The sequence below is a fragment of the Cenococcum geophilum genome (assembly GCF_001692895.1).
Source record: "Cenococcum geophilum 1.58 unplaced genomic scaffold K441scaffold_37, whole genome shotgun sequence".
In the NCBI taxonomy this organism is placed as follows: domain Eukaryota; kingdom Fungi; phylum Ascomycota; class Dothideomycetes; order Gloniales; family Gloniaceae; genus Cenococcum; species Cenococcum geophilum.
In genome coordinates, this window is record NW_027137595.1 from 1,323,012 (window position 1) to 1,335,268 (window position 12,257).

Sequence of the window (12,257 nt, forward strand, 5' to 3'; positions counted from 1 at the left end):
CAGGGCGCCAGGCATGAACCCGTCACGTTTTAATGTACCATATTATATCCTCATGTTTTCTCCAGCGAGATAACCCCTCACGTTCAACCACTTTTCCAATGTATGGGATGGCATACTTCACAAACCCCCTTTCTCGCGCGCGTGCCCCTGCCGCGATGGGCTTTTTGTTGGGATATGGGAAAATTAGCGTCTGTCTGAATTCCTATTTTCCTTTGTGGGCGCTGTAAGGTGTTCAATGGATGAAATGGCGCAAAACCTGGAACAACTAGATAAAGGTTGGCATAGTGAGCGACCTGAAAGCGCTTTGGCGCTGCTGAATGAATGGTGATTAAAGTTACATTTTTAAACTTCCCCTTGGTCGACTTAAGTTTACATGAAATTTTAGTTCATAACGATGGGCAAGAAAAAAAAGGAGAAAGGGATCTTCCTAAAGCAAAAGACTTATATACCTCTCCAAAACGCCAAGCTTGAAAGAACATGCTGTTTCATCATTCAATTGATTTGACCGCGTACATCGTTCGTTATATGAGCCGGCAATGCGGCGTCCATCTCATGCGCATCATTCATATTGGCTCCTAACGGCGGCTTCGCAACGGAATCATAGTACTGAGTCACTGGCGCCGACTGGGCGGCTGACAGACGCGGACTCACGTTTCCAGGATTCCTGGTAGGCCTATATATCGCTTTCAGTATCAGCAAGGCACCGGAACCACACACTATCCATGCCCATCTATCACTGCGGTGCGGAATAGGGGAAAGTTTGGAACGCGGAACTGACTTACGCCTGCGGATTCACAGCCGCATGCTGCTGCCCGTACGGCCCCAGCGACACGCCCGTCCACGCGCCTCCACCGGCCCCGGGCGACCCGTTTGCGGAGCGCAGCGAGTGTGCCTCCTCGGCCGAGACGCCGCCCCCGGGCCCCAGTGAGTCTCGGCCGTACATCTGCGACTGCGCGATGTCGTAGGGGATGGTGCTGTTGCGGACCGAGTCGTCGATCTTCATCGGCACGAAGATCTGCCCGCTGGGCGACTGGTACATGCCGTGGGACGGCGGCGGGAGGTGCTGGGTGGTGCGCTGCACTTCGGATTGCAGCGTCTTGGAGCGGCCGATGTAGAAGAAGAGCGCGGCGGCGAGGGACAGGACGGCGGCGGCGCCGACGACGATGCCGGCGATGGCACCGCTGCCTAGGGTGGTATGGGATGGTGCGGCGGCAGCTGCGGCGGCGGTGGTTGTGGCGGCGGCTGCGGTGGTGCTTGTTATGGTTGTGGAGCTAGATGTGGAGGTGGAGGACGACGAGGAGCTGGATGAGGATGCTTCGGCTGGGAAGGGCTCGCCCGGTTGAAGCATGTAAGCTGCAGCTAGGGCCATCGAACGCTGTACTTCGAGGGATGTTGTGGCATTCTAGGAGTGTAGTGAGTAGGGAGGGATGGAAAAGAGGTTGTCCGGAGGACTTACGGGGTTGATTACGCCAACCATGCCGTAGTTGATGCAAGAGCCGGGCGCTGAGCAGTAGAAGAAGATTGGGTAGGAGTCGTTGATGAGGACTGTCCATTTTGGTGGCTTATATATGTTAGTATAAGTGAGTAATTGGATATCGCTCAAGTCATAAGAGATGGAGGGTATTGCTCGCGTACAAGGCCTATGCCAAAGGTATTTAGGGAGACCCGCCCGTTTGGAGGACTCCAACAACCGTTTCCGGAAGCTGGGTTGCTACGGAAAGCACTCTGAAGTCCTCCGCAATAGGTCATAAATATATTCCTCATTGGCTTCGTAAGCCGTTAAGAACTCCAGGTCTCTGTGCTTAGATAGACTGATGCTAATAGAATAAAGAAGTTGCTTGTCATTGCCGCCGTTTGGAACTTACATTTGATAGAAGAACATCAACGGGGTGAAAGCCAGAGAAGAAGCCCACTTTATCTATTCCTGTATCTTCGTATGGGATGCAGGGGAACTTGTACTCTGCGCGGACTACAGAGTGATTGGGAGGGAAGAAGTCGAATTCGATGAGCTAACGGATTCGTCAGTATAGTTGTTCACTAATAGAGATAATAGTCTTTATCACATCTCCAACTGAAGCTTGCGTAACAGAAGGATTGAATTTGTGATCTCCATTCCCAACGGAGATGGTATGGGTCTGCTGAACGGAGGAGGTTGTCGCTGACGGCGAGAGGCTTTGCGACACAGAGCTGCCCTGTGCCAAACAGATAACGACTAGTTGTGTGAGGCTGAAGGAAAGGGCCAGGAGAGTTTTTGGAAGCCGAATCATGGCTACAAAGAAAATTCGCGTCTCAGTGACGAGGATCACCAGTAGGTGCTATAAAGATGAAACTGCGCAGGGCGAAAGAAGAGGAACCAAGAGGATGGAAGGGCCCCAACTGCCATGGAAATACTTCGTGTCCGCCAAGTTGATACCGATTCAGCCTTACATTGTCCATGAGAGTACGGAAGCAATTAGATAAGAGGGTGGCGGAAATGGGCTTGAACCTGCACTGTTCAATGGATATTCCACGCAATACCAAGCCCGAGCTGACTGGGGGGCCATCCCGCGAACAGACATACGAGAAACATTGACGATCGGAATGAAACGTGGAGTCTCCTGAAATGAGCGCGGCTTCAGCCACAAATATTGATATTATAAAAGTATAAACACCAACATGAATACAGACAAAAAACAATCAAGGTACTTCTTGAGAGAAAGACGGGAAAAGAAACACCTAGGACAAACGAAGTATGCAAGGTGTTTCAGGCGACAGAGGTTGAAGGAAGCAAGACATTCAGCTCGGGACCCCGCACGTAATTGCTGTTGTCCGTATTGGCTTTTTGCTTGGCACGCCTCTAGACCCACCCTCAGAGGCTGAATAAAGAGCGCATGCTTTGAATCTATGTAGTGGAGTGGACCAATTATTCAGCCATGCTTTGAGCCTTCCAAGGATGATCCTTGACGTGCCTCAACACATAGCCACGCAATTTCAAAAGTCTTTAAAGCTCTTTGAACACCAAGTCAAAGTGCCTAATCAATTTCTTTTCTCTTTGGAGTCTTGGTTTCGTCTGATGCTCGTCAAGTGGAAGTTCCGGAACAATCTGAAGGGTTGAAAGCTACACTGCATATCTGTAAATGAACATGCATAACTGACCAAAATCAATTATCGCTAGTAATAAATCTGCCCCAATCAAACACAATCTAAGTGTCGCTGTGTAACATGAGAACCGGAACTAAAGATAAGCAGGTTGCTTTCGTTCTGCTATCTCTCAAATAGCGCAAGGAGTCTACTGTACTCGCTCACATATGTTCGAGGACCTAGGTCCGTACCAGACTAATTTGGATTTGTAACTGGTCTAAGTACACCAGGATAATAAAAAGTGACAGGTACATCCAAGAAGGCCAAATAAGCAGAATGTAGGCACGATTAAGTGCTAGCGTTAACATTTCTGTGGCCCAAGTCGACCATTTGTTGAGTCCAAGGGTATTTGGTGCATTTGAAAAGGCTGTCCGGTCGCCCACGTGCGCACCCCATCAAAATACTTGAGAATATGGCACAAGAAAATGGTAATATAGGCGCGATATGACGATATTACAAGCCTCAAGAGTCACAAAATAGACGTCCTGAAGCTCCAATTGTGCATCTGCATACTAATTACTAAGGCTCGGGCCTTCTCCTCCAATCGGACAAACTTTTCAAATATGTACATTATATACGTATCCCTTAACCCGCTGCTTTGGGCGCAGCGTTATCGATAAGGCCTGGCCAATAGGAGGCTCTTGTTTCAATGTTCATGAAGAGAACTGCACACAGTATTCCCGCACGGCCCTGAAACTGGCCCAAGCGTTGCACCTCAGCGGGTTAAGGGATAGATATATTTCGGGAAGACTTTGGCTAAGAGAAACTCGAGGCCCACTCGATTTGCTACGGTATCAGGCATAAGTTTTGTTAGTATGGTGGCGTTCTTAGCTTGCAGTGGTAACTTTATAATAAATAGTTAGTAAGAGCGCTGAAAGATCTTATAGGACTGATTGGTAAAAAACCCTAGTAAGAATCCTGGCTAATATTTCACGCCAATTTTCGTATCCCTTGCACAGATAAACACGCCCTATAAAAGGCGGCCCGTGCGCACCAATCAATAAGGTACATATACGGGCGATAAGTCGTTCTGCCGCATCACCAAAACCAAAACTCTCAAAAGTTTTTGATGTTCTACGCACGGGCCATAAAATATAGCACCCTATCCGTGCAAGGGATAACGAAACTTATGCCTAATACCGTAGTAGTCGTGGCCACCCTTAAAAAAGTGTTTATATAAGACGTCTCTACTACCTTTACAACATTTAGTCGAAATTTAATTAAAGTTCCTTTATAAACTTAATTACTTCTGTATTTATTTTAAGAACTTCAAGACATTATCCCTTAACCTGTTAGAGTCTTACGCTAAGGTCGCTTAAGTTTATGACTAGATTTCATTGGGTGTCTTTCGCTAATCTAGATACTTTAATTGGCTAATAACCGTTGGACGAATTTTAACGGGTTAAGGGATAAGAAGTCGTTGTTAAGCAAGAAGCGTTGTAAATACACTCCATATTGGCACATCTGGGGAGGCCACGACTAGATCGAGTGGGCCTCGATCTGTCCTGGGTTAACGTCACAGCGGAATGTTCCTGGCGAATTCACTGATCTAGATGGAAATCTTCTTAACTTCAGCTTATATCCTTTATTCACTGTTCCGAAATTAAGTTAGGGGAGCGCAAGGGGAAGATATTGTTGAGGGTTTCTCACTTACGGTTCGGAAAACAGGAGATTTGGGACGTCAAGATCAACCTCTTCTTCGTAAACAAGAGCCATCCCACTATGAGACCGAAAACTTTCTTGAACGAAGACCGCACTATTTCAGTCATAGAAAACTGGACGTCATCAAAGCTTGCAAGGATTTCGTTATTAAACACTGTACCCTTTTCAGCTAGGTAGGCCTCAAACTCTCCATCCTCTTTCCTCAAATCTACCAACCTACCCTCGGGCAGAAAATAATAGATCGCACACCCTCACGCCTGCGTCCCCACCGCGCGCCTACCTTTCCAAACCCCCACCGAAATTCCATACCCCATACCCCATACCCCTAGCGCCGTCGGGAAACTCTCAGCGCTAATCAGCCCGACCGTGTGGCCGGTCGCCTGCAACAGGCTGTAGAGCACGACGAACGCGGGAATGGACTTCGTAGTTAGAGTAGTGTAGCAGCCGCCGATGGTGAATCCGAGAATGACGAGCCAGCGAACCCGAGAATGCCGGTCCATTTGCGCCCGATGCGATTGACGAGGTGGGCGCCGAGGAGGAGGCTAAGGACAGGAAAGAGAGCGAGGATTATTTGCTAGATAGCGATGGTGCGGACAGAGTGAGTTGGGGCGAGGGAGTTGACTATTACTAAGGACATGATTGAATTGTGGCCGGATATTCGTTGGCTGAAATACTCTATCATGTCATATGGACGAAAATATGTAGGAAGGTCCTCAAGCCGACCCTGCAGGTTTAGATAATTCAAGGGACTAAACGATGGATTGGAAGGTTGGCCGAGGAGATGAGAAGAATCTTACAAGTTAACAAAATCATAGAGGAAAAAGGCACTGCTAGTACCAATCAATCGAAGCCAATAACGCTGAATCACCGATTGCCATGGAATAGATCTCATCTTGAAGTTGCTCTTGCGGAATAGCAACCCATCATGCATTTTCAGACGAAAGAACATTTAAAAAACTCTAGAAAATGCGAGATACCTAGATTTAAAGTTTGTTCCCCCATAATTTTGCTCACTTTTGTTACTCGCAAGGTATCAGATAAAGCTGCGCTATCGTTTAATAAAGCATGTATCATCCGTGTTGCAGACATTTAGGGCAGTGGATACTTAGTCGAGCCTCTTATGTACCTTTTGGTGATAATGTGGACCAGCCTTTCCGATTATTCTGTCATTGATTTGTTGGACAACTTTCCATTGATTTCCCTCTCTCAACTTTGCCAGGGTAATACTTCTCGGAAATCGAAATAGAATAGCGACTTGCTGGATGAACCCAGTATATGGAAAATAACAACTCTATCTCCCGTCCTAGTACATGGGTTGGAGCAAAATCAAGCCGGTTTTAAACTATTCTGACACCTAATGGAAGTCATATATAGCTATTTCTTTTCTTACCCAACGGAGCCTTTCTATATAACCTATCAATCCTACCAACGCCATACGCTGGACCGTAATGATCTAAATATGGACCAGATATACGACATTAACCATGACCACAAAGTCAGAAACATATGTACATAGAGATGAGTTTCATGAGCCCATACCCAAATCAAAAAGACTAAAATAAAGAAAACGAACCCTTAGGGAATACAACCGAAACGGCCATCTAAAATTTCTATGCGCCTAACCAAAAAAAAGCTCTATAGAAAGAAAACTTGCTTTTTTACTCTAATTTCTCCATCAAGCCCTTCCTTACCCTCATATTCACCACTCCTCCAAAACCAAAAGCGGGAACAATCCGCCCAATCCGCGCAAAGCAGCTCTTAGCCCAGTCCCTTGCCACTTTACTTGCTCTTTCCTGCCACCGCACGTTCTCCCTGTTATACAAGTCCAGCCCAAGCAGATGCAGCGGGGTGCTGACTAACTGCACTGCTGCGGGGGTCAAGAACTGTGCTGCACTCGCACTACTCATGTGTCTTTCAAGGGACTCGCCGAAGTGGTGTGAGAGGTGCGGCGCAATGAGTGGTGGGAGGTTGAAGGAGGCGAAGACCGTGAGACAGTCCCTGAGTGTAAAAAGGGCGAAGGTTGCGGCAGGGACGGGACGTGGGATTTGGTTCGGGGAGCCGAACATTTGCGTAAACCGGCTATCTTTGTAGAGGCATAGGGCGAGATTGGAGGCAGAGGTTGCGACGAATTTGCAGGGCCCGGCTGTGGCCGTGGAAGCTGGCTGAGTACGGAGGGTCGAGGAGGCGGTATCTATTGAGTTGGCAGTCATGTAGGTGCCACAGTACAGTGACTGAAGGAGAAATATTAGCGATTCGCACATTTGTCGCAGGGCAACAGGATCTTACAAAAATAAGCGCAAATGGCTTGGAGAAGACGAAGCGGTGAGGCCGGAAAAGCATTTGTCGAAGAGAAGACTTGAGACTTCCTCCCAGCGTATTGCGCCCGGAGGCATTTTCAATGATACTACTATTGATGAATGAGTATGGTAGGCTATCTAGAAGTCTTTTAACTTGAGTACGCACCGGTCGATTATTGTAATTATGGGCGTAACGAGAGACCCAGCAGCAGCCGCTGCAGTGAAATCTGCGCCCAGCCTTAAACCAAGGTTCCGTGTGTTCCAAGACGATGCTGTGGACTTTCCAATGGGCTCCATTTTGCTCGTGATGGCCGAAGGCCTCCAGCTATCGACGTGGACAGAAACTGGTGAAGCTGTGGCATCTCGCGATGAGGCTGCCACGCGTCGAGTGCTTTCCTCCCCCATGACTCCCTCCTCTTTTGTGGGATCAGATGTCCGCAATAAAACATACGGGCGTAATTTCAGGGCACCGATGCCATTGGTAAAGGGTCTGCCGGCTGGTGGGTTAACAATTGCTCTTATGATGGTTATGACAGTAATGGAGTCATCCAAGAAATTCTAAGCCGCAAGAGGCCGACACGCCGACTTCGGCTACCAATCGGGCAAAGCTCCCGGATAGGGAAAACACGCGCAAGACACCGAAATATACCGGACGTACGGCTGTTTCTCCGAATATTCTTATCAAAGCTGACGTCTATTCCTATCATGCATGTAGTCACGGGTGAATTCGTCCAAGATCAGCCTCCGATGCTATCTGCTGGCATGTTGACCAGCCAATTCTCCCAGAACCGTAAGCCATCCAATCCTTGCTCTCGACACAGTACACCCTTCTCCTCGGCCATTTCAAGCTCTTCACTTGCCACTCCTACACTCCAGCCGAATTTTTCCGCAGCCTCCTGTGCAGTGACACCTCTCCCATACAAACGCCAATCCCAAGGAATCTCGCTAGCAGGTGGCTCGTAGTGTAGTTCTCGAAGCCACGAGAGTAAACTGGCAATAGTCTTTTCGTCTGTTCTATCGCGTCCCTGCACTACCAAAAGGCCGCTCTTGAATCGCCGTAGGCGCACTGGTAGTTTAAGCTTGTCCCAAAGTCGCGCGGCTTTTTCAAAGTCCGTTGGGCTTACCAATTCAACTCCGCCTCTTGCGCGATTGAAGAGAGCCCACAGATCTACTAGAGTTATGATGCCGCCTTCCCTTTTCAATATTCCCCTTGTATCGTCAGTCAGTAACTCCGCGAGATTCCTAGACAGCTCAGATACGTATAGCGAATCCGAGCCCGACCCAAGCATGTCCTTCGTAGTGACGAGCCCAAGCGCAGATGCGGATTGCGAGAGTAGTGCACTGGCTTCTGAATTGCCATTTGTGCCCAAGTTGGCTTGAGAAGCGAACGACTCCGCGAGAGCAACAATTTCCTTAGCAGATGTCATAAGGGCTTCTAGGTCCTCAAATGCCGTTCCAATCATCAACTCGTTATTCTTCCTTTGCTCCAAGCCTCTTCGTTCAAGTCCGGCAATACCAACAACTTTGTTGCGCTCTGGATCTCTTTCGCTTTGGTCAGAAACAGGAGCATATCCATCTTCGAACACTCCTGAAGATCGGTTTGGTTTTGGGATAGGTGGGGCGCTTTGAAGCAACCACTTGCGTTGCACCAGTGCGTTTTTTAAGCGTTCGTAGAATATTTTCTCTCCGCCACTACGGAAGGAGAACTTGATACACTCTATCGACTCACCTTGGAGTGGTAAATTTGTCAAAGACGGTCCAGGTGAATCTGACCTTCCGCCATTTCGGGCGAGCTCAAGGCGTTTATCCGCGATGGATATCAAAGAAGCCCCACATATTTCACACGATAGTAGAGAAGGATGATTCTGGAAAGTGCATCGAGGGCATTGAAAGGAAGTAGCGGGTGCAGATGTAGATAAATCGTTGCTTGAGCTAGCCGCGGATATAAAATTCCCATGATCGTTAAAAACTCTTTGCGGTGTTGGGGCAATCGGTGAACTTTGCCGGTTTGTCATGGCTGTTATTGCAGCTTTTACCACATGGACTAAAGGCGGTTTTATTCCACATGCAAGGCACGGAGGAAGCGGAGTATGGGCGTTCGCAGTCGCGGGGTCGAAATTCGACGGTACAGGATTAGAGAACGAGCAGATTGGACATATCCAGGTGGCACTGGTCGCAGGCGCGGGGGCTGGAGAAGGCGCAAGAGAGCGTAGTGGACTTCCATACCTTTCCGGTGTTGTCGAAATCGGGCTGCTTGTCGTGTTGCTCCCTGGTAGGATAGGAGGGCCGCGAGTTGAAAGGGAGAGTCGCTTGGATGGCTTAGGGTAGAGCGTTATCTTTGGGGATGATTTGAGGAATCCTGCCTATTGATACATTAGGTCTGATCTTCTCGAAAAGATCAGAGCATCCTCACATAAAATTCAGGACGCTCAACATCCTTTAAGTCGATTGCAACGGAACATTTTCTCGGCTCTTCGTTGTCAACGTAACAAGCCCGATGCGACGTCAGGTATGCATGACCGTTTTGATATTGGGGAATCTTATATTTCCTACACCAATCCTCATAATTAACACCGCTTACGACTACCTCATGAACCATGAGCTTCAGTAACAGAGTGACTTACCCTTCGTAGAGTCCAACGGCATCTTGGACAAACAATAAAGTCTCCTCCGGCAGAAGGGAAGGACGCAGAGCAGTAGTGAGGTCAAGCTGGTGAAGAAACATTCAGGACATCTGGGTCGAGCAGAACTTTCGACCACGCAGAGGTCGATATCTCTCGTCGTTTGCTCGGGGCTGTCCAATCACTCTAATTGAAGCCATTATCATATTGAAAGCCTTGATTGGGCTGATAGCTGACTAATATCTTGGCACCCTTTTAGTTCGCTCTACAACGTGCCAGACCACCTTCCCTTTCCCACTCACCAGTCCACACCGACTTCACTAAACCACTCCCTCATCAAGGCTTTTCTTAATCTCGCCGTGCTCTCTACACCTTTGTCTTTGGAGGCGTAGTCCTCGCTAGGTCACGTTCTTCTACTCATCATGTCCACTCCAGCTGCAGTGCCGTGGCGACAACAACCACCTGCACCAGCATACACCGCCGTACCGCCCCGGCGCACTTTTACCCGCCCTGAACCCGAAGTGAGTTCATCGCGCCCAGCAATTACGGGAATGCGCGATGCTAACCGTAGCGCTCAGAAATCAGCACCTGAATCTAAACCAGCACCGAGGAAAGTAGACTGGCCTCAAGGGGTCCGTGAATATGTCCAACGATCGTTTGCTCCAGAGGCCACTGTGCCTGGTATCGAACGCGAGGACATGGAGAAAAAGCTGAAACAGATTATTTCAGAGGCGGCTGAAAATAACACGCTACTCGAAGTGGACTGGAACTGCCATCCACTTCCTCAACATTTCATATTGCAAGATAGAAAGATGGCTTTAGGAGTGGATGGAAATAAGAGTGTTTGGGCAAATGGTTCCACCTCCGACCGGGTGAATAATTTCAATGGGCAGACTAACAACGTATCATTATCTCCCCCACTCAAGAAACGAAAGTCTAGCGATGTACCGCTGACCGACCCTGTCGATGATAATCAACCCCCATGGAGAAAAACTAACAGCCGTAATGTGTTTGAAGATCGTATCACCTATGCAAACCAAGGCCAGGCGGACCGTGTCGATAAACGCCAACGCAAAAACCAGGATACCATCGCAGGAAAAGGTTCAAGTAAGTTCCCGCAAGCCGAGCTGGAGAAGCGGAAACAACGCTTCCAGCTTGCGAAGCCCATGAGTCAATCGCCGCAACCCTGGGCATCCCCTCGAGATGACTCCGAAAATGAAGTCAGTACTGGCCCTGTTGTGGGAACATGCCAAGATTTGGAGAAGAAATATTTCCGTTTAACCGCACCACCAAAGCCCCAAACCGTTCGTCCCTTGCCCGTCTTAGAAAAAACCTTGGAGCTCTTAAAGACAAAGTGGCGTAATGAGAACAACTACGGTTACATCTGCGACCAGTTTAAGTCACTACGCCAGGATTTGACAGTTCAACACATCAAGAACGAGTTCACCGTCACCGTCTACGAGATCCATGCAAGAATTGCATTAGAGAAGGGGGATATGGGTGAGTATAATCAGTGTCAGACGCAATTGCGGGCGCTGTATTCGCAAAAGCTTGGAGGACATCCCGAGGAATTCCTGGCTTATCGTATTCTCTATTTCATTCATACGTGCAACCGGACCGACATGAACGACGTGCTGGCAGATCTAACCCCCGCAGACAAAAGACATCATGCCGTCAAGCATGCGTTAGACGTACGGTCTGCGCTAGCTTTGGGCAATTACCATAGGTTTTTTCGGTTATATCTTGATTCACCGAATATGGGTGCTTACTTGATGGACATGTTCATTGAGCGCGAGCGCCTGGCAGCTCTCGCTAACATTTGCAAAGCGTAAGTAATTTTCCATTGCTCAAGTAGTGTGTTTGCAGATAGCTAACCGTTTGACAGTTACAAGCCGGACGTGAAAATTAGATTTCTCACCGAAGAACTTGGCTTCGAATCGGATTCTGACTGCATAGAGTTTCTATGCGAGCACAACGCGCAAGACCTTCTTAAAGAGGCAGACGAGGACGTCCGGTTGCTCACGGGCAAAGCCGGGCTGTTGTTCGAATCTTTGCGCGGTGCAGCTTTCAGCAAAGTAGACATTAAAGGCCAAATATGACCCTGATGAAGCGGCGTAGCGGCAAGCTATGCATCTCGCCGTCCTTGATTTTCGAGTATATTATTACGCGACGATCATTACCATGATCCCGTGAAAACTTCTTCGATCCTATTTCGCCTTTCTCGACATTCTATTACTTTCATCATGCCATTAGCCATATATTCATCTTACTCTTTTATTTTGCGGGCTCAGTTGTTTTGTTTCAACATCCGCAAGGCGCTACTTCGTTTCGGCGGAATTTTGCCGACCGGACCGTGGGGTTCCCGCTTCATGCAGTGTTGCGAGAACCTTCTTTATCATAGCCTCAGACGTTTCACGTCTCGGAACTGCATTCTCGGCCTACAGGGCTAGATGCAGACTGGGGCCGGTACCCATTTCGAGGTCTGAATACGTCACCAGTGTGACGTATTAGGCGACGTGGGACAAGCGTTGTCAAAAGGCGAAAAAGCAGAACCCCT

General features: G+C 48.5%; 5 protein-coding genes across 5 annotated transcripts; 1 reads left to right on the top strand and 4 right to left on the bottom strand.

Moving 5' to 3' along the window:
• Positions 1-16: 16 nt before the first annotated feature.
• Positions 17-582, bottom strand: K441DRAFT_201395 (uncharacterized protein). The gene is made up of 2 exons (XM_067640483.1): positions 450-582; positions 17-265 (listed from the first exon to the last, which is right to left on the bottom strand). The coding sequence occupies exons 1-2, from the start codon at positions 490-492 to the stop codon at positions 84-86; spliced, it is 225 nt and encodes a 74-aa protein (XP_067501274.1). The 5' UTR covers positions 493-582; the 3' UTR covers positions 17-83.
• A 499-nt stretch (positions 583-1,081) lies between these two features.
• K441DRAFT_454411 (uncharacterized protein) lies at positions 1,082-2,165 on the bottom strand (the record flags this gene model as incomplete). Its single annotated transcript, XM_067641724.1, has 4 exons — positions 1,082-1,402; positions 1,457-1,561; positions 1,866-2,009; positions 2,064-2,165. Coding segments are annotated over 4 exons (672 nt in total), but the record flags the coding sequence as incomplete, so codon positions are not given.
• Positions 2,166-6,111: 3,946 nt separating this feature from the next.
• K441DRAFT_615833 (uncharacterized protein) lies at positions 6,112-7,465 on the bottom strand. Its single transcript, XM_067645727.1, has 3 exons — positions 7,246-7,465; positions 7,069-7,189; positions 6,112-7,013 (listed from the first exon to the last, which is right to left on the bottom strand). The coding sequence occupies exons 1-3, from the start codon at positions 7,374-7,376 to the stop codon at positions 6,441-6,443; spliced, it is 825 nt and encodes a 274-aa protein (XP_067501276.1). The 5' UTR covers positions 7,377-7,465; the 3' UTR covers positions 6,112-6,440.
• A 261-nt stretch (positions 7,466-7,726) lies between these two features.
• Positions 7,727-9,876, bottom strand: K441DRAFT_641162 (Vps36-domain-containing protein). The gene is made up of 3 exons (XM_067646642.1): positions 9,704-9,876; positions 9,493-9,628; positions 7,727-9,442 (listed from the first exon to the last, which is right to left on the bottom strand). The coding sequence occupies exons 1-3, from the start codon at positions 9,802-9,804 to the stop codon at positions 7,817-7,819; spliced, it is 1,863 nt and encodes a 620-aa protein (XP_067501277.1). The 5' UTR covers positions 9,805-9,876; the 3' UTR covers positions 7,727-7,816.
• A 246-nt stretch (positions 9,877-10,122) lies between these two features.
• K441DRAFT_574000 (uncharacterized protein) lies at positions 10,123-11,799 on the top strand (the record flags this gene model as incomplete). Its single annotated transcript, XM_067644081.1, has 3 exons — positions 10,123-10,221; positions 10,279-11,528; positions 11,586-11,799. The coding sequence occupies 3 exons, from the start codon at positions 10,123-10,125 to the stop codon at positions 11,797-11,799; spliced, it is 1,563 nt and encodes a 520-aa protein (XP_067501278.1).
• Positions 11,800-12,257: the final 458 nt, after the last annotated feature.